The sequence below is a fragment of the Lagopus muta genome, chromosome Z (assembly GCF_023343835.1).
Source record: "Lagopus muta isolate bLagMut1 chromosome Z, bLagMut1 primary, whole genome shotgun sequence".
NCBI lineage: Eukaryota > Metazoa > Chordata > Aves > Galliformes > Phasianidae > Lagopus > Lagopus muta.
In genome coordinates, this window is record NC_064472.1 from 19,623,128 (window position 1) to 19,650,476 (window position 27,349).

A 27,349-nucleotide genomic window follows, 5' to 3' on the forward strand; every position below is an offset into this window, starting at 1 on the left:
TGGGAATTTCCCAATAAGAATTGGGAAATGGCTGGCCTGACAAACTATGGATAACTTTGACAACGCAAATGCAAACCAACAGACATATAGCAACTTGGAAGATGTTATACCATCCACATACAAAACCAAAACTTTGGCTGTACTCAATAAGTGCAAAAGAAACTGTTCTAGGACACCTTTGTTCAAAGTCTATCACTATTTTCTACTACAATCAGTGAAAGAATTATTTAAACACGATCTTAAAATAATTCCTTAGGGATTATATATTTCACAATTGGAAAAAAAAAAAAAAAAAAAAAAAAAAAAGTAGGAAGTATTCCATAATTCATATAGATAGAAGAAAAATAGCTGCAAGTGGTTATGATTGCATGCTCAGAACAACATGCATTTAACACTAAAATCAAGAAGTTTGTTCTGTAGGTTAAAAATAAAATCACTTTCAGGGCCTACTTTGATATATTTATTGACATTTTGGAAGTAAATCTTATAAAATATGTACTAGAAAAATTTTAGTGAAATATTAAGATATTTTGAATTAATAGATATTTGCTCAAAATTGATCCAACTAAAACCAAAACATTGCTGCTCTTTGTCCAAAATTTGATCAAATCTTATTAGCCCAAATGACATAAAAATGTTATGCTTTGCACTTGTTTAAACTTTTTTGCCAGCTTTATGCTTCACATGATTTCTCACCAGGTCAAACAAAATCAATAGTGAAATTTCACACTGGATACCACTGTTTTCAGTTTACTGTATTGCATCAGGCTATTTGTTTAATTATGTAGTGGCAGCCTTTAGCAAAGGTCTGTCACTTTTCCCCATTGTTATATTTACATACATTGATGGCATATCCAGCAAAGTTACAGGAAATAGAAGATTATATTGGAAGATCTTTAATTTTTGAAAAGGAAATTCAGATGTGGTCAGAATGTCTGCATCACTTTCCAGCAGCTGAGAGAAAAGACACATACTTGAGCAATTCTGAATGAAGTCAACTAAACTCACCCTCTTGTTTCAAGAACCAACCATATTGGGTAAGAAGTAGAGGCAGCAAATGGGGGTGAGGAGGCAGATACACTAAGGTATTAGTAGCAAGAAGCAGATGCAGCAGTCTTAATGCCATCACAGAGCTAGATGGAAGAGGCTCAGAAGAGAACTGAAAAGCTGGATCCAGTGTGATCTGAATAATTTCTTAAGAACACTTTGTTTTCATACAAGCTGAAAGCCCCTCAAAAATAAAAACTGTATCTGTAACCTCTGTCCTTGTAGATGCAGCATCTGGCACACACTAACTTTTATTTCCAATTTCCATTTATCAAACCGCTTGAATAAAATGTCCCTGGCTATCAGGAGAAGGGGCATATTTAACAGCTTAGGCATAGCAATAGCATGTTAGAAAGGAACATTCAGTTTTTGTCTATGCTTGGAAGGCAGAGTCATCAGTATATAATATCACATAGTAATATTGTTCTATTGAGCACCAGAAAGACAGAAGAGTCTGGAGAAGCATCTTAACCATTCTATTTCTTGGTTACTGGGATAGGCATACATAAGTCAAAATTAAGCTTCATCCAAATTTAGGCATTTATTATTAGCATGTTGTGTCACTGTTTACCTGTACCATATTCAGGGTTTCTACAAAGCATTAGCAAATATAATAATTAGCAAATCTTGATGCCAAAATCATTCAGCAGCATGTACTTCTGAGTATGTTATGTGTCAGCAACATATAGACTTATGCTATAATATATGCTAAAAAAATATCTTTTTTAATAATTTGGTCAAAAATGCTCTCAGAAAAATGGATGTCAATTCCAAAAAAAACCACATAAAACAAAATTACTCAATAAATCTATCTTTGTATGTGCACATCACATATCAGTGCTTATTTTGGATACAGATACAAGAGTAGGGTAAGACTAACGAAGATCCTATCACAGTTGCTATCCTACTCAGAAAGTGGTGTTTCAAAGGCCAGTTTAAATCATGTGCGTTATATACAAATACTGATAATAAAAATAGAAGCAATGAAAATAAAACCACCTACTTACACTTTTACTCCTCCCATGTAGAGTACAAGTATTCTTGTTCATGGTGACTGACTAAATCAGAAGTGTTCTGCAAGTTTCAGAGGAGATGTTTTCTTTCTTGACTTTTTGAATACCTGTTATACTGAAAACAAATTTATTTATTTAGTTATCATCAAGGTCTTTGTATGTTGTACAACATCCACACATAAGCTGCTGCTTCATAGTACATGTAAGTTGTACATTAAGATCTAATATCCTAAGATCCAATAAAGCAGACATTTCATATACCACTAGCTATACATGACACACAGTTACACAAAAATATTCCACAAGCATATCCATGAAGAGTTCATATTTTGCAGTCAATATCAAAAGCAGAATAAATCTCCAAAATTACAGAATATTATGGATGTCTGAGGCAGGGCCTTTCACCACAGATAATTAACTAGATAACTGCAGTACAATTTGTAATAATAAAATAATTGTTATTAGGTAATTTTATCCAGTTTCTCAGTCGGAAGGGAATTTCTTAGCTTACATATCAGTCAGACCAGCAGGTACACACTAAATATAAGAAAGTCAGCTAGAGTAATTTTCAAATCCAGGTGCCTAGGGATATTTATACCAGCAGTTGGGTGCTTTCATAGAGGTGACAGGGTTTGACAAATTATCCTCTGTATTACAATAATGACTAAGCATGAGCTCTAGCAACTGGTAATGACATGCCATGGAGGCTTTGAAAAGCAGCATTCATCAGCCTCTGGCTAAGTACACACCAGTCATCATGGACAAGCAGAGTTAAAGGGAAATTCGTGTGCCCTAGGATAAGGCAATTGGAAGCTTTATATTCTCATTCTGGGCCAGGTATATTTCTGCACACATTTTTTCCTTTGCCAGACAAAGATGAGATATAGCACAATTTCTGACCAACAAAGTTGTCATAGCAAAAATCTCCTAATGTAGACTCAATCACAGTAGCAAAAAATTACAGGCATAGCTTATTTTCCTCATGCACAGGCACATTACTGATACAATTCATATGGATATAAGAAATTTCACACTAGGATAGACTTCATCCATATGAGCATAATTTTACAGAATCACAGAATAGCCTGGGTTGGAAGGGATCTCAAATATCATGAATCTCCAACCTCCCTGCCACATGCAGGGCCACCCCTGAGGCCACTCCCCATTTAATACTAGACCAGGCTGTAAAGGCCTCCATCCAATCTGGCCTTGAACAGGGATGGGGCAATTTTACTAGCATAACTTACTGTTTTAAAATGACAATGTCTTTAAGACTCTCTGAAGCCCACTTCCACAGTTAGAAGACTAACTTTTCAGTGCCAGTGTGATACTAAGAGTCAGATATTCATTTATGCACTATATATAGGTGTAGTCTCCCTCCCCATCAGGAGAACATCACGACTTGTAACATGACTTAAAAACTGGCTTTACTTTGTAAGAAATCCTCTTATCTCAATACATAAGCAAGGCTTCTGCACACTACTTCATCTTTCGGTTTGTTTTCTAAAACTCTACCACTTCTTTAGATAAATAATAAATATGTCTTGATTATTTATGTATTTAATTATTTATAGGCAGCCTCCAGTTACAGCGAAGCAAAGCCAAGAGTGGAGGAAACAGCTAATATTTTTTCATACTTAAATACATATAGATACATATAGTCCGCAGTGTCACAACACCAAAATACATGATTTTCATTTTAGATATTAATCCACTGAAAGAAGCAAAAAGCAGTACGTATGCAAAAAAATCCTGCCCCTCCAAAATCACATTAATAGAGTTGGGAGTATAGAGGTGGTGATTACTGGAATGAACTGGGAAAAGCAGGATGTTAACATATAGGCTATTTTTATGTGCTTTATTTAAGAAGATAAACATTTCCTGAAAACTGTTACAAACTACTCCTATTCTGTTATCATGAATATATGTAAATGTGCACAAGAACTATAACTATGTTTTGTGGAAAGAAAATGAATTTTCAATGACTTTTACTTGCAATCCCTACATACAAGTCAGTACCCACAAAAAATTATTTTAGGGTTACTTTTCTTATTTAGCTAGTTAAAGGATGAAATGGATGCGAAGGGTGATAAATCACCACATAATCCATTCCAGCATTGTTCAAAATACACAAAAGAGAATAGTTTACCTGTCTAATTAAATAAGGTAATGCATTTAGAAAAAAGTCCTACAGGTCACTTAAAATGTATGGAAACACATATGAAACCATGGTGTTGGATTACAGCTTTATCTGAGCAAAGCAATAGTAACACAATAAATTGAGTCATTCATTTCTTACACAAATTAAGAAAGTTTCTGTCTTAAACATTTTAAGTCATGTTTGTATAAAAACCTGTAATGTAACAATTCATACCTTACCCAGAACACACAATAGCAAACTTCTTAAAATTAAAGAATACTAAAGAAAGAAAAAAGAGCATTCAGTGCTGGGATGAAGTTGGAGGAAAGAATTTCTTGCCTGGCATATATTTGACCAATGAGATTGATTACTACTCTGCAATGTAATATCTAGAATTATCACATGGTCTCACAAGAAGAGAACTTTTAATAACCTTAAGAAATTTGAAGAGAACCTTTAGAAAAGAGATCTCATTTAGCCAGCCCAGAGGCAGCCATCCTAGTGCCATTCAATGTAACAACATGACCCATAAGACAGAGCATGCCCTACTTTCAGATATTTAAAGCTGTAAAAAAGTTTTATTTAAAGTGCTATGAAATTATATTGAACATGACACATACTACTAACGTATTACCAGGGCACTTGTTACTAATCCACTGGTTAACTAACTGGTAAATATTACCAGGGCATTTACTACTAACCTTACCAGGTTACCCTGGTAAGGATTACCTCCCCCTTGCCAGGTTACCCTGGATTATCTCCCCCTCTACTCTGCCCTGGTAAGGCCTCATCTGGAGTACTGCGTCCAGTTCTGGGCTCCCCAGTACAAAAAAGACAGGGATCTCTTGGAAAGAGTCCAGCGGAGGGCCACAAAGATGGTGAAGGGCCTGGAGCATCTCTCCTATGAAGAAAGGCTGAGTGAACTGGGTCTGTTCAGCCTTGAGAAAAGGAGACTGAGAGGGGACTTGATCCAGGTCTATAAATATCTAAGGTGTGGGGGGCAGAATGGCGAGGCCGGACTCTTTTCAGTGGTGAATGGAGACAGGACAAGGGGAAACGGTCGGAAACTGGAGCATAGGAAGTTCTGCACAAATGTGCGCAAGAACTTCTTTACAGTGAGGTGATGGAGCACTGGAACAGGCTGCCCAGGGAGGTGGTGGAGTCTCCTTCTCTGGAGATGTTCAAGACCTGCCTGGATGCCTACCTGTGCGACCTGCTGTAGGGAACCTGCTTTGGCAGGGGGGTTGGACTCGATGATCTCTGGAGGTCCCTTCCAACCCCTACAATTCTGTGATTCTGTGATTACCATAAGAAACTCCTCAAGCATTCGTTATTCATATGCATTAGGCAGAACTACACCATTTTAATTATTAATTCCTAGTAATTACTATGTAATTAAAATGCAAATATTTCTACTGGGTTAATAGCTCAATAATAGGATTTTCATTTTTCTGAAATAAAGATTAAGGGATGACAAAATAAAAATAATTTTGTGTTCTGCTTCCAAGTGTACTTTATGGCTACTTTTTCAAACTGTTTGCTCGTAGCAGAGGTCCAAAACAGCATATCATACAACACAAAATACTTTAAATAATTTCAAGAAATTCCAAAATGTTAGAGAAAGTAATGATAAAGAAATATTCAAAGAGGAAAAAAGAAAAATAACTAGAAATTTAGTCAGATTCCTTGGACTGAATCAAGAAGTTTTAAAAGAAAATGACAAAGAGTTCTTGTCACATCTAGGATATTATTGCTGTTTGTATGCATACCTCATCATAGGAGGAGCATTTTCTTAAAAAAAAAAAAAAAAAGGTATGAATTGATACAAAATAATCCCTGGTGCACAGTGTCATGCAATACTGCTTTGCTTGCCAGATAGCCTCATCTTCTTTTAATTTTATTTCATAATCAAAGTCACTATAAGTTGTATTGTCATATATTGAACCACATGTCAAATCTCTTACTTTTTTTGATATTTACAACATAACTGTGAACAACCTAGAGTGCTCTATGTTTGTGTATACCAGGCAGTTCTCCATCTTGTACTATGCATTTGACAAAGAGCAATTAATGTAAAGCAAATAATGTGAAGACTGTGCCCACAAGAAGTTAGGGTTCTGTATGCTTGTATGCTGTGCTTCCTCACTCTTACATACCTAGTTTGAGTATTTTAACATTAGATGCATATCTAAAACCTGAGCAAATGGATTTCAAAATACAAATTCAGATTGATGTGATCTGGGGAGCGTACTGCTGGCAGCTAGCAAGATTATAGTACTGCTTATTGTTTTACCAAATCTGATTCTAATGGAAAATGTTTGTATCAGAGCTGTGTCAAAAAATACAGCTTTAGGCTTTTATTTTTTCTTCTCCGTTCTGTGAGATAACAAGCATAAATGTTACAGTTCATCACTAGCAAACACTCATAATCTAGAAAAAAAATTAAATTTATTAAGACTGCCAATCATTGCCAAAAAGGTTTTATAAAAGATACAACATGCACTTAAAAATATGGTTTGCTTCCTTTTGTCACTCGACATCCGGATGCGTGAGTGATATAGAGAAATGATACAGTTCATCTCTGACATATCTCTATTTCTGAGCAGTTCTAGACTCGTAACATAGCCAAAGTTCTTTCAATTAAAAAGATGGGAAAAAAATAAAAGCACATCATCACACAGGATTAGATATCTCTCAAATTAACTACTTGTCCCTCTGATCTACTAGAAGAGTCCCAACACTCTCCTCTGAAGAAGGTATGCTTTTCACAGATTTTAATCTCAGAAACAAGCAAAGCACAGTCTCTTTACAATAACTGATGATAAAAACACAAAAGACCTCAGCTTCTCTGCAGTGTGTATGACTCATCCAGTGACCAAGACTGATTCTGGAATGCTTTAATGTGGGCTTGTTTAATTTCAGTAGGAGATGCTGTTTAGGGACATTGTTTTTCCCCAGTACAACAGAATACAGAAGAAAAGAGCTGAAACAAAAGAGCAAAGACAATTCAGTGAATCTATCAAGTCACAGCAATGAAGTTTTCAAGAGCAGCAGGCTGTGAAAGACCTGGATAACAAGAGCAGAAACACAGGAGAAAGGAAACAGAGTGAAGAGGAAAGAGGTCTCAAAATAAGAATGTTTTTACATCCATCTACATCAGAGTATATATTAAATTTTTATTCAGCCCTCCTATTGTTAGCAAGAAAATGTCTTTCTCTAGCTATAATGACTGAGTAGGAAAAAAAATCTTATACAGACAAATTACCAGAACTACTAATAAGAGAGGGTAGTTGAAAACAAAAACAAAAACAAAAACAAACCATGAATATTCAATATTCAAGGCCAAATGCATTCATGCATTCCGATTGCACCCTAGAAAAATTTATTTCATTACTCATTAGCTAAAGCCTGACCCAGAAATCAGTCAGACTTGCCTAGCTAGACTTGCTTTTACCTCCCTTTATTCAATTGGATGGGTTTTTATCTGGGTCACTTCACAATGTAGCTGTTTTCTATAACCACAGATTTCTTCAGTAAGAACAGAAAGCAATGTAAATAATAAAATGCAAGGTGATGTTTCAAGGAAATTAGTGACACTGATCTACAGATATCAAATATCCAGAAACTGAGCTTGAAAGCTGCCAAAATCTCAGGTATTTTAAGTTACTTTCGAACAGTGAAACAAACAGAATGTCATAATATCAAGCAGAATTTATGTGACATTTGTGTTTACATATGTTTATACACAACTATAAGAAAGCATACACAGCATGAGTGTGAGCATTCTACATTCTTCACATTTGGCAAATGCAAAGCAAGCAACAATTTGAATGTTGTACCAAATGGCTAAATAAAATGTTAGTGTTAAGGTAGTCAGATAAAAAAAAATAACCACACAACTTATTTGGATACTTATGTTACAAAGGTGAAGAAAAGCTAATGATTTCTTCTTTCCTTGTATTCTCCAAGGTCTATTAAACTACCACAACCTTGGAAAAATGTATGTTTATATAACATTACTATCTCTGATGACTGTATAAAAATGACATTTAAACATGGTCAGTGGACCCAAATTCACCCATAAACATTTTCATTGTTAGGTTGTTTTTTGTTGTTGTCGTTTTCATTTTCTATTTCATTTTGTGCATGAAGTTAAGAAGTCTGGTTTTTGGGAGACAGTGAATCTGATCTTAGCAGAAAACAGCATGACCTGTAGGGGGACACTACAGTCCACTTAGTGCACTTTTTCAATGTAACTTCCATCCATCCAAACGTAAGTGCTCATCATTTACTTCCCCAGCAAAATTGCTTTAGAACAGAAAAAAAAGAGATGTGAAAGCTGGAACCAGCTTTAAGGCTGGGAAGAGAAATAGGCAATTTTGAATATTTTCACAAAACACATTTTTCTTACCACAACCTATTTATAAATATACAAACCAATTACTGCTTTTTTACTCATGCTTTCATGTGTTTGCACTAAGCATTCATAGAAAGGAACTGGGAGTGATTCAGCACTAAGGATTGTATCAAGACTTCCTAAACTATATGCAGCCCTACTGCATGCACAAAGCTGAATAACAACTGTGCTTATGAATTAGTGTGCACCTTTAACATACTGGAAAGAATCCCATCTGGTATTAAAATTGAGTAAATTTTTGTAAACAGTTAAAAAGATATTTTTCTTCTTTTTTTTTTTTCTTCTGAGTCTCTTTTTTTCCATGCTATAGACAGATCAAAGGAAGGGAAAAAATACTGGACATATTGTGTAGCTACAAATTTTTTTTTTCGTTTTTTTTTTCTGTGCTTTTTTTCTTTTTTTTTTTTTCTTTCTTTTTTTTTAACAGTTTTTTTCTGGTATTCTGAAAGGAAATAAGAGTAGCATTTGCATTACATCATCACGTGTTGATTTCTAAGTTCTATCTAAATGGAATTTAACTAAAAGAACACCATGTTTCCAAGTCAGAATCATTCTTTTTGTACTGGATAAACATAGAATCACAGAATATCCCAAGCAGGAAGAGACCCACAGAGATCATGGAGTCCAACTCCTGGTCCCACATGGGATCACTCAAAACTGAAACCCTATGTCCAAGGAAGCTGTAGGCTGCAAATTGTTTAATATTAGGTTTCCCTGATATCCGTCAGCAGCTTCCCTGCAGGATGAACTTTTCCCATCAGCTTAACAACTTGTTATGCTGAACCCATGCCACATCGGTTATTCCTGCCACTCATCTGAGCCCGCTTAGTCCCACCATAGCTAGAGAGACCTCTTCCTTTCAGTCTTTAAATATTACATATAAGAGACAATATGTTGCATGTCCTGATGTGGTGATAGCACTGGTATAGACTACAGCTGATCCCAGGGTGGGCAATGATGATGCTAAAGATGCTCTTTCCGTTTAATGGAGGAACTGTCTTAAAATAGCTGTAGTGCACTGCAAGTTCTCTAACACACGCGGATCCTCCTAGTAATGAATGAACACTATGCTTACTTAACAAATATGGGATGCTTCCTGAGATAGCATACCAGAACCTCCCACACTGCTCAGCATGCAAGATCTCCTGGCACGCACACACCAGCATAATGACAGACCCTGTTTCACTTTCTGCTGTTTTCAACATATCCTAACAATCCAGCTTCCTCCTCGACCTCTGAGCATCAAGCTAACATATTCATACAACTGTTTCCTTTTTCCCAAAGATCTCATTTCTTCACAGTAATATTCTATCAGAGCTCATTATACGTGTTTAAATTTGCCCCCCTCCCACTATATGCAACGACTTTATATTTCACGTTAGGTTTCATCTGCTATTTTACCACATCCTGCAGCTTTGCAATTTTACATAGTTGTCTTTACCACCACAAATAACTCTCACCAGCGAACTGTTTTTCTCCTAAAATCCTTTTTAGTATATAGCACAAAAGCTCTGTTTTCTGGCAAGCTCCCATTGCAGAGTTAGTAATTCATCTATTTAATTTCTGGGCTTTTTAAATTTCTGTCCATTGTCATTGTCCACTGTACTAATGATTTAATGAGCTCTTCTACTATTACTTAAATTTTAGAGAGACCATTTAATGCTTCTTGCAAGAACTGCTGCCACAAAAGCCTTCCCAAGATCTCGTGAGCAAAAGCCTTCACTAAATGTTCTTTTACTCTCTGTTAGCTCCCTTCCATTTCTCCGACTCCTTGATCTGGAAGAGGTTTTTCAGCAGACTTTGTGTCTTCAGACCTTTGATCTTGTTGCCCTTCATTGATCTTCCTCATTTAATTTTTAAATGCAATTACTTAGATTTCATGATGATTTCAATTATCCTAATTTAGGTAACTTTTTTAAGAAACTTTTAAGTTTTCAAGGACTGTCTTTATCCTTCTGTTTCACCATGTCAGAATCCTTATGCTTTCTAAATATTGCAAACTATATGAATGTATTCTTCAACTTTATTTATTGGGCTTCTAGTGATTAAACAATTATTATTACTTTTTTTTATATACATAGAAGCACATACTTTTTTTAAATCTTTACTATGTCTTTTAATAATGGCAGTTTGCTCCATCCTCCCAAGCATCTTTTCTGATAAAAATTTTCCAACTCAAGTTTTTTTCAAAAATTTTCTTCTACAAAAATTACCTACGGGAATGCATCCTTTTGAGCAGTGTTCTTTCAGAACTGTATGCCTTCTGCCACACTTAGGGCCTTGGAAATTCTTTTCTAGAAGTTCTCATGCTGCCCACACCTATCACATAGAAAATAGTAAGAGTGATGCATTTCAGAATAATGCAGACTCCTTTTTTTTCCACTACAAGCACATCTTTTAGAATTTGTTGGTGCAGTTTTAGCATGCAAAACACAAATTATATCTGAATTTAAAAACAAAATATTATGCGCTTCTACCCACAAGCTTGGCATATGCTATCCCCTTGAAAAACATTTTGAGTACTATAAAGTATCAGTAGTAGTTTGTTTTCCTGCCCCCATGCCCAGCGTTCACGTTACAGGCTTACAAAGCACTGTCCTCTTCCGTATGTTGCTTTTTATTTCCTTCACAGGCAGAACCACCAATATTGACCTGTGCCTGTGTGTATGGTTTCTTTGCATTTTATGTTTTTCTAAGAAGCGTGTTAATTCTAACTTTTCTGTTCACATTTTCTGCTACAGGATTTCCAATTTTTCATAGTGCAAGTTTATTAAAAACGACTCTCTGAGCCCCAAGCTACTCAAATTTATGCTGTTGTCCTTTCAGTGCTTTTTGAGAGGAACAGGCCCAGACTGAAGTAACACTGAAATACACAGTTAGATGACACTCTATGCCTGACACTCTTGAATCTGTTTGCTCAAGAGAATTGTATTTCTTTGTCTTGCTTGCCAAAGACAGTCAAGGTCAAGCTGCTAATACCTAGTTTTGGAACTCTAACATAAAAATATTAGTGACAAGGATCTTTGCTTTTATAAAATAAGATTCAGCTGTATCTTTTGATGATCTTATATAATTTATTTAAATTATTGCAAAAATAAGAAACGTTACTTAGAAATCACTTACAGTGACTGATAATGAACTATCCTTAAGCTTCATAAATCTGAATTTGAAAAGGCCATTATTCTATAATATAAGAGTGAAAAAGTATACAAAATGCCACTAACTTTATATCATTCCTTCTTTGGCTGAATTTAGTTGAAAGAAATTGGAGCTAAAAAGTCCATTTGTTTAGACAGTTGTTCAACATTTCCAAGTATACATCATTTTTATAGGAATAATAGATTTACATTGTGTAGAAATTTGAATGTCTCAATGGGATACAACTTCCATATGTGAAAGAAATTAATATGATCTAGAAGAAAAATAGAGGAGCTCTCATACTACAGCTAAAATACAGATTTTTGGTTATACTTCACCTGGTATTTAGAAGAAGTGAAAAAGAAAGAGTAGAAGAAAAAACACAGTTGAGAAATAGAAGTAGTAAGTTCAATAAAGTATTCTGTATTTTCTTCTATGTTTTTATCCAGTTAGACAGCAGCTTTTGCAGATAGCACTAACACTGGCTTCATGATATCTTAACTTCTCTCATCTCCTCTACTGTAGATAAGGTACCTCTTAACTCATGATAAACTCCAGGATAAGCATCTTATTTTGATTACAGAAAAGGTACAACTAAGACTTTATCTCTACAAGGCCAGGAAGTGTAAAACATATATTATTTGAAATTAGATTTTTTCTCTGACAAAAGAGAGCAATTAAGAAACATACAGAGGACTCCGTTTTGCTGTATAACTACCTGTGTTTCCTGTGGAGTACTGGCTCTAGGAGGAAAATGAATAATATCTCCAGTTGTAAAGATTATCAGAGTTACCACAGAAGCCATGAGAAATCAAAGCCATCACTGAAATCAAAGCAATATTAAAAAAGAGACATGTCACCTACTCACGATGGAAAAAGAAAAGAGTATAAAGAAAAGGCATGCTGTGCTATTTGTAAGGGGATTTCAATGTCCTTAATTTCAATATTGAAATACCCTTATTAGCTATTAGATATGTGCCTAGGCTCTCTACACAGTGTGTGTCAAGAAAACTAAAAATATGGTTGGCTAGTTAATAGCAGATCAAATAAATCCAGAAAAAGCACCAAGCAAAAGTTAATTTGAAAGTTAATGCACCTCCCAGCCAGAACTTTCCTGAACACTACATTAAGGTAAAATGGATTAAGAATGAGGATGATATTCCTTCTCAGATAGGAAACATTTTGATCTTTGCTAGTTGTCCTCATTACTCAACAAATCTGAATCGTTCCAGAGGTACTCCAGATGGTATTCTCTTCCTATGAGAGATGGACTCATCTGAGGTGGACTCATCTTCACCTCTTTTATGGTCTCATGATTCTTCTTATCAGTATTCTACATCATAACACCATGTAAAACACAGGGAATTAAAGAGTTTGTACTCCTGTTCTGTGGACTGGCAACTTCCTGGATTCCTTGGAAGACCCCAGAGGTCTTTGCACTCAGAGGGGAAGGTAAGTCATGGGAGGAAGTTCTCTTTCTCCCTTGCTGCCTGGCAGTGTGTGGCTGCACTCCCCAGCCGTGTGCCTTCAGTTCAGAGTAAAGCTTTCAGTTTCAGACACTCTCTATCTCATTTTATTTGATTTATTAGCCTCAACTCCAATTATATTGTGTTACATTGTGTTATCTTGCAACCCGCTATCATATTTGGTAAAATTAAGTTTCCTTCTTAGATCATTGCTGCTGTTCTATTTTCTAGGCTCAGCTCCAACAAGCCCTCCCCCTTTTCTCTTTCCCCTTTTTTTTGGGCCGATGGACCTGCAGGCCTGCTGCCCCTGTCGCGGACACAGATTTATCTAGATAACTTTGTGACAACCTCTTACCCACTTTAGAAGTGAGTCTTGGATACTCATTTTCAAGTTCACAAGGAAGCGATTTATGTAACATGGAGGCACGTTTCATGGATTCTGAAATGGATTTGCCTTCTGGAGCTCCACATATTACTATAATAAGGTATTTACAAGAGTGGAAATTTGTTGTTTTGTCCTTAAAATTCCCCATTTCTTTCTGCTTATGTTCTAGAATGACATCATCAGGGGAAAACAAAGAATTCTAATTTGTTTGCTGATGTGTCAACAGTGAGATGCTATCTAATCTAGACAAAATCTGGAGTAATCAAGCCTTCTCTTGTTGAAACTTCAATGAGAAAATGATAAATTCCCTTTAACTTTCTTCAAGGTAAGAATACGCACTGTGAATTTCAGGCAGAAACTCATATTCAGCATGCATACATGCACTAGCTTAAAGTTTTCGCTCACCAACCCATAACCAAGGGATAATTTTTATATTAATTTCCACAGACAAGATAACAGAGCAATGCTTGGTGTGAATGTCTAAGCATAAACAGAGTTAATGTCCAAACCGTTCAGTGGTCCCTGCTTATGGTGTAATGCACAACCAGTAGCTAGTTTAATAGAGATACTTTTGAGATTTTATTACCTACATAGATATCAAGAGGTAATAGAAGATGTGAGGATCCAAATTTTGGGACTGTGCAGTTATACAGATGCTGAGCCAAGCAAAATGAGACTTGTTTGTTTACATTTTGAGGGCTTAGACTTCTTCGCCAGATGTGACAGCAGAATTGTTTCAATTGTTTCAATTGACAGCTAAATTGTTTCTGTGCAAAGTTCCAAAAAAAATTGTTAGGTAAAGTGGAATGAAGTAAGGAACACAGGGTAAATGCAAACAACAGAAGGAAGTCACAACAAGCTTAATACAGTTTCTCTGTAGTATGTATGATGGTGCTGACTTTTCTGTTATTTTGTACTTTTGAAGTGATTGTGTTCCCATCTGAGCTGAGTTGCCACTGCAGCAATAACCGTGAAGATCACATAAGGACTGCGTGACCTGGACCATGGAGCAGGGACTTTAGCAGCTGGTTAAACCTGCTCCACTGCATGGCTGGCAAACAAAGAACTTGTCATTCAATGTTTCCTTGACCTTTCAGAAATGTGTATTTTTCCCAGATGAGAGAAATGTGGTATGTTTATGTGAATAGATTATTACGATGAATCTGCAAAGCTGCAGAACCGTGCATGAAAAATGCAAGCATACTGGTGGGTAAAGTTTCTAACACTGCCTTTTGTAGGCTAAATAATGAAATAATTGTAAATATGACCACAAATCCACAGCAGATACAGAAGTAGATTTATTTTCTAGTCTAAGCAGTGTGACTACATAGATTGTCAGTAAATGGTTCTTTATAAAGTAAACAAGCTTAATTGCACATCTTTAACATCATTCATTAGATTTCTGTATCCCAGTAATGGACAAAACCATCCTGGTATGATTGCACAACTGAAGTTTAAATACACAATTCTAGAATTTCATATTCGTTTCTTGATTAGTCTTTTCTATCTGAGGAAAATATATATGTGCATACATACACTTTTTCTGGGGGAGAAGGGGGAGGGAGAGGAAAAGAGAACTTACACCACACAGCATAAAAAGAATTGTTCTTTCTTTCTTCGCATTTCTCCTTGAGCTCAAGCTGTCTCAATTACTATTTTACAAATCATTGTTATAGCAGTCATTACACAAGCTGAGCACTAAAAATTCTACTCTTCTGAACAATGTCTTTATTTCGGGTAATAAAACATCATTATATTACAAAACCAATTCTATTTTGCTATTTTGTCCAGTACCTGGCATTACATTGTTAGTCCAGGCAATATTTAAAAAGATCTAAAGGATTTTTTTTAGAATTGGGTTGCCAAGCTAACTATAAGAATGCAGTTTTATTCAAAAACTGATTTTGAATGCTAGTGCTTTACTGTTTGAGAACTCGGTCTGAAAACAGGTGTCAAGTGAGGCATGTCAAATTTTTACATTTTCATATATGGTCACACATATACGTATATCTGGTCACAAGCACACATATTTTGCTATTATTATTATTATTATTTATGAGTGGGAGATTGAATTTGGAAATGCAAACATAGTGCTTACGCTGTCTAATTAGAATATGACTAAGATAATTTGTTTGACTATGACTTCATGAAGCAATTTTAAAAGGGGTAGTAAAAATGAAAAACAAAACAAAACAAAACAATAACAATTGTAACAGATGGGATTTAATTCATAGCCTAAAAAATCCTAACAACATATGGAAGTGAGAGAACATCTGACAGCACAAAATCAGAATAAAATATTTTTCCAACTAAATAAAAGAATTTACATTTATGAAAATATCTGAATGGATAGATAATGTATGTTTAAATTTAAAAGCCTAGGAAACACATATTTCTTAAAATAGTTTTAGCATGTCATACATGAAATGAAATTAATATTCCATACTCACAGTAGACATATATTCTCCCCGACTCCAATGTCACTCAGTTAACCCAAAAGTGAAAGGAATAAAAATTATCTGTATATCTGTATATCTGTAATAACTCTGTATAAGAATTGTTAAACATGAGCCACTACAAACTGACTGGGAATACATTTTCTTTCGTTTTTTTCTCTCCCTCTTATCAAAACATACATACCAGTGCTCCAACCAGATATATATATTACTGGAAAGTATTTCAGAAAACTGGAGATTCAATATTTTGACAACAAAATGTTAGAAAATTTGGCCTTTTTTGTCCACTTTATTTCCAATTCTTCGTCACTTCTAGAAATGACTACTGTGGCAAGCTTTAATTCAATCCTATTATGTATAAGGGCTGCTCTGAAAGTAATGTCTCCTATTTTATGATTTTGTCCCAGGATATCAGAGGAGAATGCTAGTAGCATGATGGTAGAGGTTGAACCTTCCATCAATATTCCATTACATTCTTTCCCATAAGACAGATGGCACCAGAGTGACAGTCTGACAGACTGACATGGCAACTGACATGTACGTATGAGGCAAAGATGTGGATGTGGATGTGATCACAGTGAGGTGATGGGTGGTGTGTTTCAGCAGTGGTGACAGTGATAGTGTGTCACCTCCACTGGTGCAGGCTGTTAAAAGTGCAGCATGCAGGTTCTTGCTCACTGCTGATGAAAATACATAGCTAACAGTGATGATTGTGTTAAAATACAGTGTTATATAGCTGAGAATTTCAGTGTTATTTATTGCACTCTTTGCATCTGTTGTAATTTCCATATAATTAAATAGGAGGCATTAGTTTTGGACCAAGCTATATGAAGTAATCAAAGGAATACAAAAGAGGGATAACACCGTAAGGGAAATATTTTTCTCCACATCCTTCCTGTGCTGGGGGTGTCAGGCTTGGACACAGAGCTCAATAACTTGTTAGAAATAGGAACTCACTAAGTACTTCAGCCTTGTCTGTGTCTGAGGAGGCCAGCTCACCCTTTTCATTTATCACAGGGAGCACATTCTCTTTTGCCTGTGCCTTCTGACCATTCAATCTCAGATTAAAGAAGGTGCTTATTTTGTTACAGAAGCAACCAAATTACACAGAAATGCTCAGTAAAATGGATCCATTACTCTGAGATGCACAGAAGTTATAGGAAATACTTGCCTTCCCAAAATAAGAAAATGCCATGTGTCCATTCCTACCCATTCTTTACCTTCCTTTCCTGTCCAACATCAGGTTACATCTCCACATCCCTATGTGCCGTCTCACATGCTAAGGACAGCACAAATAGTATCAATTATTTTCAGGTGGCCATTCATTAGACTAGTCTGTGTTTCAGCTACTGTTCCCGTCACTTTGTTAAACTGCTGAAAGTCAATATTCCTAAATTTTCCTCTGAAGAAATGTAATCTACTAACTTGCTAACTATACTACTGTCTGACTTCTCAAAGTTCATTATTTCGCTGTTCTCTGATTCTCCCTTCTTTCCATCAGCTTCATGAGGGCTTCAGAGACCAAACTCATCTCTGTTTTTCATATTCTCTGGGAAATCCCACTTTCTAGACAAAATCCACCGGAGATGTATTTTATCTTTCTTTAACGTCAGGTGTCTGAGAAATGGATACAGTCATGCTGTACTGCTTTCCCATGAGATTTCTGGGAAACCTGTCCTGCTGCAATATCCAGCACTTTGATTTATTCTCCCATTACTCACAGAAAGCACTCTTTTCTGTCCTTCCAAGTTTGTTGGTATGCCGTGCAGTCTCAGCTCAATAGTGCCTCTGATTTTTAACTCCTGTGAATACTGTCTACAGTTTTTAGCAAAATCCCATGACTTCCGTATTCTGTGTTCTGGACCAAGCATACACATCTTTGATTTATTGGGTTGCATATGTCTTCCTTCTTATCTGGTTTTCCTTTTATAGTAATATTCCAGTCAAACCAGTTCCCCCACACTTATCTATTCTGTCAACTAAGTTGTAATTCCAATTATGTGTTTAGATTTTGAGCTCTCTTTGCTTTGCTCCTCAGTCTTCCTCTATTAATGCTGAGGCAAATTTAAAAAAAAAAAAAAAAAAAAAAAAAAAAAATTGGCAAATTAACAGAAAAGTGCTGTTAGTGAGCAATTGCCTTAATGGCAAGGATTTTCTTTTTAGCAAATACAAATTTTTTGAAAAAGATTCCAAAAACCATTTTCATCCCCTTCCTTGTTTCCTTTGACTTCATAGTAAACTTCTGTCTGGAACCTGTCAAACCATCCTTTCCAACAACTGGCTTACAGATGTAAGATGACAGGATAAGATCATAGAACTGCTAAAACATGACAGCTAACATCTGTCACACAAAACTGAGTTTCTTTAAAGGAGCCAGTCTTGTATCTCCACAACTGGGAACACAGGAAACGTTTATCTTTGCAGCTGTGTACAACCTCCATTGTGAGGAACACTGTAGATGAATTAATGATTTTTAAGAGATTAGAAGAAAATAGGGAATATATTATTGCATCTTCCTGTGGATCCACAGATTGGTAACAGTTAAGTTTGTAAATTCTCTCTTGAGATAAAACAAGTAAATGAGCAAGTGAAAGATATGTCTACTATGTAGAATGTACAATTAACAAAGGAAAAACAAAAATAGTTTTGCTTCTTTACTAGTATACTCTTTTAGTGAAATTTCAGGGAATCTGTAGCGTAGGAGGCAGAAATATGATCAAATACAAAGAGTACAGTAAGTGCTACTGTGCTGCTGCAGGTAGAACACAAGGTGGTTGAAAAATCAGAAAAATAGCTTATGGTTCAAGATGCTGAGAAGGTGGAAAAAAATGATGTCTTCATCTCTCACAAAAACTACTAGAACTTCTTGAGTACATATCAAAATGATCATCTAAATTGTACTTTCAAGAAGAGGGTCAGTAAGTGCTTTGATAATTCATTTAATTACAAAATGTCGCAAACCACTTTATAAAAATCAATTTTTCTAGTTGCAAACCGAGATTACCCAATTTGCACAGAGAAGTTAGCCACAAATTCAGATTGTGTCACTGAGGGAAAAAACTTTTATGATAGCATCAAAATTTTTTTCTCTGGCACAGTCTGAACTATTTGGAGGCAGGTGGGAAGAGGGGATAGAAATCCCTTTCTCTTAAGCTCTTCAGAAATCTGTAGCAGATAATACTTTTCCTTAGAGATCCAATTGCCTACTAGAAAAAGGGTCTAGAAATATTTTTCCACTGCTAGTTTGGCACTCTGCTTAATCCATGACCACACTACAAATGCTGCTTTGGTGTTTCCCTCTTTCTTTCCAGACGTATGTACTGCTGCTTTCCTCATCTCTTTCTCAGGAGCACAGGCCTCTTCTTTGTCAGTCTCTATGTGATTTCTCAACTTCTACAATCCATCTTTTCCTTGCCTGTTGTGCAGGCTGGTGTGTAAGACAGTGGCCTTCACTGATGAACCTCCTGTAACATAGGGGTGTTTCTCTGTCCCTTCAGTGGGTGGAAGCTGCTATATCTGGGTCACTAATCTGTTTGCTCAGGACAGAAATCTTGTTGTGGATGAGTAAGACTCAAATATTTCTTCTGTATTTTCAGACTTTTTTTTTCCCTGGCCCCTTAGAATGTCCTCAGATCAGCATCCGCCTACCAGGACATGTGTGCTACACCATAGACAAGAACATGCTTTCTTTTTCCCAAGCTCCGTCATACCTCATATATTCATGTGAGCACAATAGTGCATTTGAACAGAGTAAAAAGATACATCTGAATACGTGATTTCTCAATAACAATAAATCCATTCCAGATTTATGAGTCTGAAAATCCCTTTAAAAAATAATTCCTACAGATGCCCCTTTAAAACTAAAAGGAAACTGAAATCCAGTTCCATTTAGACTTTCTGCATGACTTCCCATTTTTTTTCTCCCTTGTGTTATATTCCTCTTGTTTTACATCACAAAAGATATCTGAATTTGAAATCAAGATCTTTGTCTCCATACTGCTTGTCTAATCAGGACTGCTTCCCCACTGCATGCTAAAAACTTCTTTCAGGCATCACTAACTCACCTGGAAACAGTAATATGTATCAGTACAGTACAGTATCATGGTCAAAGGACTTGCCAGAGTTCAGGCAAGGAGCAAGACCAGAACTAATTCATAGATGGATGCTTACAAATGCCAATTTCATTAAAAGAAAAAAAAATTAAAATGCAAATTCATCTCTTCCTGCTTTATAGCTCATAATGCAGCACAGTCTGACCATTACCATTTTGTATTTTTTCTAATTGAGAAAGACACCAGTTGCATCTAGTCCACAGACATCTCTTGGTTTTTCCATCAATTGAAGAAGCTTAAAGCTGCTAAATTAAACTCAGGTAATTCCTTTATTTTCACAAGCTTAGTAACAATTGAAGTTCAATAGCTATTGAAGTGAATATTTACTAAGGTCAGCTAGAAATGCAGTTTAGCTGAGCTAAGGAATCAAGAGCATCCAACAGAAGTTGCCCAAATTGCCTGACCTGCTTTAATTAATTACTTTGTGTTTGTATGCAGGGCCTTTATCTAGCAAACTTACCCATCACCAGCCAAAGGAAATGACAGACAAAAAGGACCTTATCTGAAGCACACACAGGCAGAGACCATATTGATTGCTACCATCACGTGACCTTTTATACATTCTGACTTATAGATGTTAATTTTGCTGTAACATGCATCACTGTACTGTCCACAGATGAATGACACAGAAATCTCACCCATGTTAATTTATGGATTATAAAAATAACTGTTAAGTTTCAATTGCAAAGGCTTTGTCTCTGCTGAAGGAAGAAAACTAAATGACCTCAGCTTTATTTCAGTGTACCAGAGAAATAGTATATTTCCATTTCATCTGAAAAAAACAGTCTAGAAAAAGAAAACAGAAAGATAAGCATGCAAGCATACAGTGTAATCCTTTAAAAAGTCATTTCTTGAAGTAGAACTGAAGTAATTTATTTTCTCTTAGGGTTGAATTAGCTTGAGAGAGGACTGCTCTGGAATAGTCCTGATAACACACCAATGTTTAACTTGCTGCCAATGACTGCTTCTCACAGTGCCCTGCCAGCAAGGAGCTGGGGCAAGTAGCTGGGAGGAGGCAGCACCAGGATGGCTGACCCAAAATGGTTAAAGGGACATTCCTCACCTAACAGCATTGTGCTGAATAATAACACGGGGGAGTTGCAGTGGAGGGGCAAGCTGCCACTTTTCAGGGACTGCTGGGTGTGTTTCAGCACGTGCTGAGAACTGTGTCTGTAGCATGTTTTGTATATTCTTTTCGTGATTGTTCTCCCTCCCTCCCCAATTCTTTCTGTTTACTTTTCATCCTTATTAAACTTTCCTTATCTCAGGTCAAGAGTTCTTGCACTTTTCAATTCCTTCATGGAGGTGGAGGCCAAGAGAAAGGCTGTGTGGTGCTTCACTGCCTGCCACTTTAAACCCCAAGAACAAAAAGAGTAACAGAATATTTTGTTAAAAAGGATCAAATGCATGGTGAAGTCAGCAAACATTTTCCTACAATTAACCCAAGATTCAAAGAACCATTATTCTCTTATAAAGACGTAGATTGATAAAAAAAATATACCATTCTATACCGTAAGTTACAAGGAATGTAAGGAGGCTATATTACAAAAATGCTCTAAGCATATCGGTAAGTAAGAATGTGAGTAATACAGTATAAAAAAGGTTCAAAATGCTGATAATGACAAATCATCAAATCTTCTCTGCTGAATGGTTTTTGGAATGCATCATGGTTTTTTCTCCCAAGAAAGGTGTACTTGCATGATGAAGAGTAAACCTAAGTTGGATGTATTGAGTGTTCAGTATTTTTTTTCAAGGAAGCATTTAAGATTTTTCAGTAAGCTGTATCTAACTTTGTTTATAATAAAACTTTTCTCATGATTGAAACAAAGAGACAAAAATAAAAAATGTGCCACTGAATAGCAAAAGGCAATCGTTACAATAAAAGCTTTAGTCTGACTGAGTCAATCAAAATCAAACAGGAAAACCTGTCTTTCTCTCTCAGCTTTGTAAAATTCAAGTATCTGTGAGAAAACATAAGTTAGCAATTCAGAAATTAATACTGAGGTTGCTGAACATTTTCATGTAACTGTAACAGAGATCAACCCACAAAATAAAGAAAAGATTTATATATATAATGTTAACGAGTTTATTTGGAACTCTTCTGCTGATGGTAATAGTTGTGAAACACATCAAAGACACATAAAAAAATCTTACGGGTCTTTGTGTTCCTGGAAGACCTACAAAGCAACTCTATAATCAGTTCACAGGTTGTTCAACTTCTCAAGAAGAAGGAAAAAGCAAACAAACAGACAAACAAAAACAAGCACAAACAACAACAAAAGAAATAAAATTCACATTGTGATTGAAGAATTACAGCTGATCTTTCTACCACGATGCTTGTCTTATCTTCTTTCTACTGTACTTGTTTTGCTGATAAATTGGAGAGTGACCAAGTATGAGAAATCCTAACTTTAGATAAATGCCAAAAACTTTTTGTTTTGTTTTGCTAAAATGCAAGTTACTAGGTGCTAAAACATGACCACTGATATTTCACAGCAGAGAGCGGCCAGCGTTGGTGATGTGTATGGATCAGTAGGTTTTTACATTAAATTCTTACAGACCTGCTTAGTGTCAGCAAGCAAGAAGCTCTGAAGGAAACTGCTTTTCCTTTTAGTCTTGATTAGCAGAAAATACTACACAGTTGTAAACAGAAAATAATCCAAAACAAGAAATACTATTGCAAATATTGGCAGGACTTTTAATAAAAGGATCTTGAGTGTAATATAACAAAGAAATTTCTGAAATGGTTTCAGTGTTAACTTCAAGCACTTAATTAGAAAGCATAAAAATATTTTATACATGTGAAATATTACAGCACTGCAATACATTTCCTTTTTCTCTACTTCTAGTTAAAAAAGGTTTACATCAATTATAAAACTGGAAATAATCATGTGATCAAACTTGGTTGGCTGCATAATCCAGACCAGATGATTACACAAACTTGTTATTTGAATATGACGTATACTTGAATGTCCAGGGCTGATTTAAAATGCTGCTGCAATGAACAATTTATACACATAGCACACTTTATAAATAGTTCTGTGTTTGATTACTCTCAAATTTAAAAATAAACATTCATTTTCCATTACCTGAATTTTCCTTGATTCAATGTTCAGCCATTCAGTCTTGTCTGATTTTCAGTCTTCTCTAATCAGTTTGATTGAACTACTTGAATCCTGCCACAACAAGCGATTTTACCTGAACATTTTCTAATTTTTCATCATCCTTGAACTTTAGCCTCCACAAATCACCACAGCACTCCAAAAGTTTGCACCACTACCAAACTGAAGGATAAACTGTCTAGAAAGGTTATGCTATCACTGGTCTTTTTACAAACCCAGTTTTGCAGACTATCTTGACCACTAAGTTTCTATCTATCATGAGTCTTTCATGACTCCCAAGTGTTTTAAAATGCAGTAAATTTATTAGGCATGGGCACCTGCCTAAAAAATAGCATAAAGCATTTGCACCTTTACTTTGTGAATATTCATTTGTATTCTTGTATTCAATAGTATAGTACAAGTATTCATTAGCTACTTGAATTTTATTCTGTACAGGCCAATTAAAGTTGATATTTCCTTGCTTTCTCCCCATTTTAATCCTACACCATCACCTTCAAACTGAAATAATGAGTTCCGCCTTTTAGAGCTGTATAAATTAGTGAGTTATACTAAGAATGTAAACATTGTAAATAAGCAAATAAATAAAGGATCAGACTTGCTGTAATATTACAATCTTCCGAAGCTGAGCAATGACCTTGCAGTCAGAGTTACGGTGTATCTGACCTCTCCAAGAAAAGGCAGCATCTCACAACATATGAATGTTATGTGTCCTGTATTCTCCAGTATTTTATATAAATGGAAAACATCCAACCAGCGAGCTGAGGTCTCGCTGCCTCTGAGAACCAAACCACGCAAAATTGAATCATTTGTATACAAAATCCTTGAGGTGTTTCAGAGGAGATGTAACATAAATGATGGAGCATTTTTTAACAATAGGTAGGCCAAGTACTGGTCCAAGCTCCAAATTTAATAACATCCTTTTGCTTCCACAGCCCTGTGGCATTTTGGAGGATCAAAATAGCCAAGATCTGGTTTACACACATATATTTTCTAAAAATAACATTTTCACTGACACAGAAAAACTCTGAATTCTTCTGTAACTTTGCACTGGGATAGAAGACACTTTTTGATGAGCTGTTAATTTTTCTGCACAATTCAGTACATTGTTATAAATGCATTCTGTTCAGATATTGGAGTCATGGACCTTGCAGTTAGCACAAAAATCTGAGTTGTCTCATTTTTTCTATATAACTGCAGAACAAGTTTTTGTTATCTGACAGTTATTATAAGTAATGAAACCTGTTATGTGAGTTATGTTTGCATACTACATAAAGTCTCCTACTAGCATAAAAGTCAGACAGTTTTTGTTAGTGAGAGCTCTCATTTGTGCTTGCAGCCAGAGAGAGACAAAAGCTCAAGAAGTGAAAGAAAACTATATGGGTTAGAGATATTACAAGACACAAGTTATATAAGGAAAAGAATAAAATGATGAAGATTTCCTTACACCAGTACTTCAGGGGGATTTGGATACAGAGTCCCCGTCACAGTCAAAGCAAAAGAAAACCTAGGGGCCTGTGACCCAAGCATGGGAGTGGTCATTTTCCTTACCACTACCACTGCTGCTTCTCCATTTAATAGTAGGTTTTCCAACCAAAATACACACAAACCACATATGCAAATGATCTTGTAGAAAGATAATAGGAGAAAGATATGTATCCATCAGTTCTGCAATTAAATTTAGCTTTGGGAGTCTCAAATCAAAAGGCTTAAATCATAAAACAGCACAACTTTCAAAGAGAAAGTAAAAATTGACTGACATCATTTCCATGAAGAAAGTGTGTCATTTATTAGGTTTTAAACAATTAAATAAGGCATAAATCAGTGTATATTTTAAAAGAGTAATACCCAATCTAAGAAATAAATCATTTTTGGAAGGTGCTTTTCCAATTGAACATTTTCTTCATTTTCCTTTATTTATCTTTTGTATGTTATCATTGTACATAGGGGAAAAAAAGAAGCAGCTGATTGATTAAAAGAAGAATTTGCTCCTATTTGTGAGAAAATTGAAGAACTCTGACCTGCCATGCAATCACCCAGGATTTTAAGATATTTTCTAAAATTGAAAAGGATTATTTAAAATAATAATGAAGCACACACAGTATATTTATCACTGCAAGCCTGGCAAGTTTTTGTTCACTTTCCTCCCCCCTAAAATGCAATATATTTGACAGAAGAGAAATAAAAAGAAAATGACCACAGGTCTGCTGTCCTTTACCCCTTGTTTGTTCATCCCTCTGTGCCATCCCACAGTGAGAGGTTCACTGCACTGCTCCCCACTGAGACTACAAGAGCTGTTTTCAGCAACACAAACCAGGGTACTCAGGAAACAAAACAAAACAAAACAACAAAAACCCCACACAGATTGTCACTTTGCAAACCAGCAAGAGGTATGCCAGAGAATCTCAGGAGCCATCTCACTGGGGATCTTGCAGAATAGCGATGTGGTCACAAAGTGATTAGTCACAGGTTATTTTTGAAGCTCCAGGCCACTGCATGGACTGCCGTTGGAACCATTAAAGCATGAAATGTTTGCACTCATTTTCATCCCCATGCTTCATGGAACGTTTAATGCCAGCAATACAATCATTTAAAAGGCAATCAAGTTTTTCAGCTTAGAAAAATAAGATGACTCCCAAATAGTATCAGCATATTGATAAAGCATCAGGTAAAGAACAGCTTGAACTCAAAGAGAATGTGAATTCTAAAGGCAATGGCAGATTTTAAAAAGTAATTTTGGAAATAAATACTTAAGAATAGCTGTGTAGGTATTCATTTATTCATTCTCTGCCTTTCATTTGAGTCTTATTCCTGAAAGGATGACCCTAGAAAGGCCTGTGACATTTACAATTTAAGACATTTTCTGAATTGTAAGATTACCGCTCACCACCCAACACAAAGTCTTTGTATGCAGCCAAACAGACATATGCAATTTGCTTAAACACCATATATGCTGCTGGGAAAACCAGTTGAGACTGCAGAGTCATCCTTTATATAAGCCACATCTCACTGCTAAGAAATTTTATACTTGTTATTCCTTACATAGAATAAATGAAATAGATAAACAAATTCTGATTATTCACCTTGCAGCCTAAGATAAACTAAGGTAAACCAATTGGAAATCCTGTCTGAAGTCCTAAAGAGTTCCCCTCAAAAAAAAAAAAAAAAAAAAAAAAAAAAAAAAGCAATCTATTATCAAAACTCCATTGTCTTTTACTATGGTTTACCATGGATTCTAAAAAATTAGGACAAAATGTGTGTTATTTCTATTAAAGTCTGGAGGGAAAAAAAAAAAAAAAGATAAAAACCAACAAACCAAATAAACAAGTGAAAAAAAAAGAAATCCAACAAAAGAAAAACAGCACAAAAAGAGTTGCTGCTATCACTAACCTCAATTACAAACATATGGATGAGCAAAGACAGGATCTGTTTCACAAAGCTAGGTCTTCATTCTACATTGAACAACACCACTTGCAGATGTGAAGTCTCCATAGATAGACATGGTGTTATTAATTTAAAGACCTATTATTAATTTAAGGAAATTCCTTGTCCTCCCTAAAGCCTAGTTCCACCAATTTTTAACCTCTAGTCTGCTTCCTCTTTTTTTCAGTTGTCAATGTTAATAGCACAGTTAATCTGCAGTGCAGTTCCTTGGTAAACAAGTCAACTAAATTGTTCAGTATTGCAAGTTACAAGGCAGTTTCAATTCAGAGTAATGACTTCTCAGAAGTACATCAGGAAGCCTCTTGTTATGCTGGCTTTTAAGTAGGTGTAATGATCAAAAGGCCTAGATACTCATATGGTGAACCCGTGCATTTTTGGGGTAACACTGGAAAACTAAGGACTGTGGATACTGTGGGAAACTAGAGAGCAAGTCAATTCTACAACTAAGAAAACAAACAAACAGGTTTATGCTATATCATTTTTCCATGCTGTCTTCCCTTTGTTTACAAAAATGTCTGAGTTTAAAGAAAGAGCCATAAATGGCCTGACATCTTCAAAGGGAGGATTAGTCAAACGGCCTGCAAAGATATAAAAAGACATCATTCATTTCTT

General features: G+C 35.7%; 2 protein-coding genes across 3 annotated transcripts in view; one reads left to right on the forward strand and one right to left on the reverse strand.

Annotated features, from left to right (window-relative positions):
* The window catches only part of LOC125686905 (uncharacterized), a 307,235-nt gene extending 301,770 nt beyond the window's left edge, over positions 1 to 5,465 (forward strand). Inside the window, exon 2 of the mRNA XM_048931470.1 lies at positions 5,175 to 5,465. Coding sequence (XP_048787427.1) covers positions 5,175 to 5,324 — 150 coding nt within the window. The 3' untranslated portion in view covers positions 5,325 to 5,465. The remainder of the gene's footprint in view (positions 1 to 5,174) is intronic.
* Positions 1 to 27,349, reverse strand: part of PDE4D (phosphodiesterase 4D) — a 582,076-nt gene that overhangs the window by 478,162 nt on the left and 76,565 nt on the right. For both annotated transcript variants that reach the window (XR_007373933.1, XM_048931460.1), the window contains exon 2: positions 2,055 to 2,175. Coding sequence is in view for 1 of the 2 variants with exons in the window: in XM_048931460.1 (XP_048787417.1) it covers positions 2,055 to 2,096 (42 nt within the window). In the remaining variant the exon portion in view is untranslated. The remainder of the gene's footprint in view (positions 1 to 2,054; positions 2,176 to 27,349) is intronic.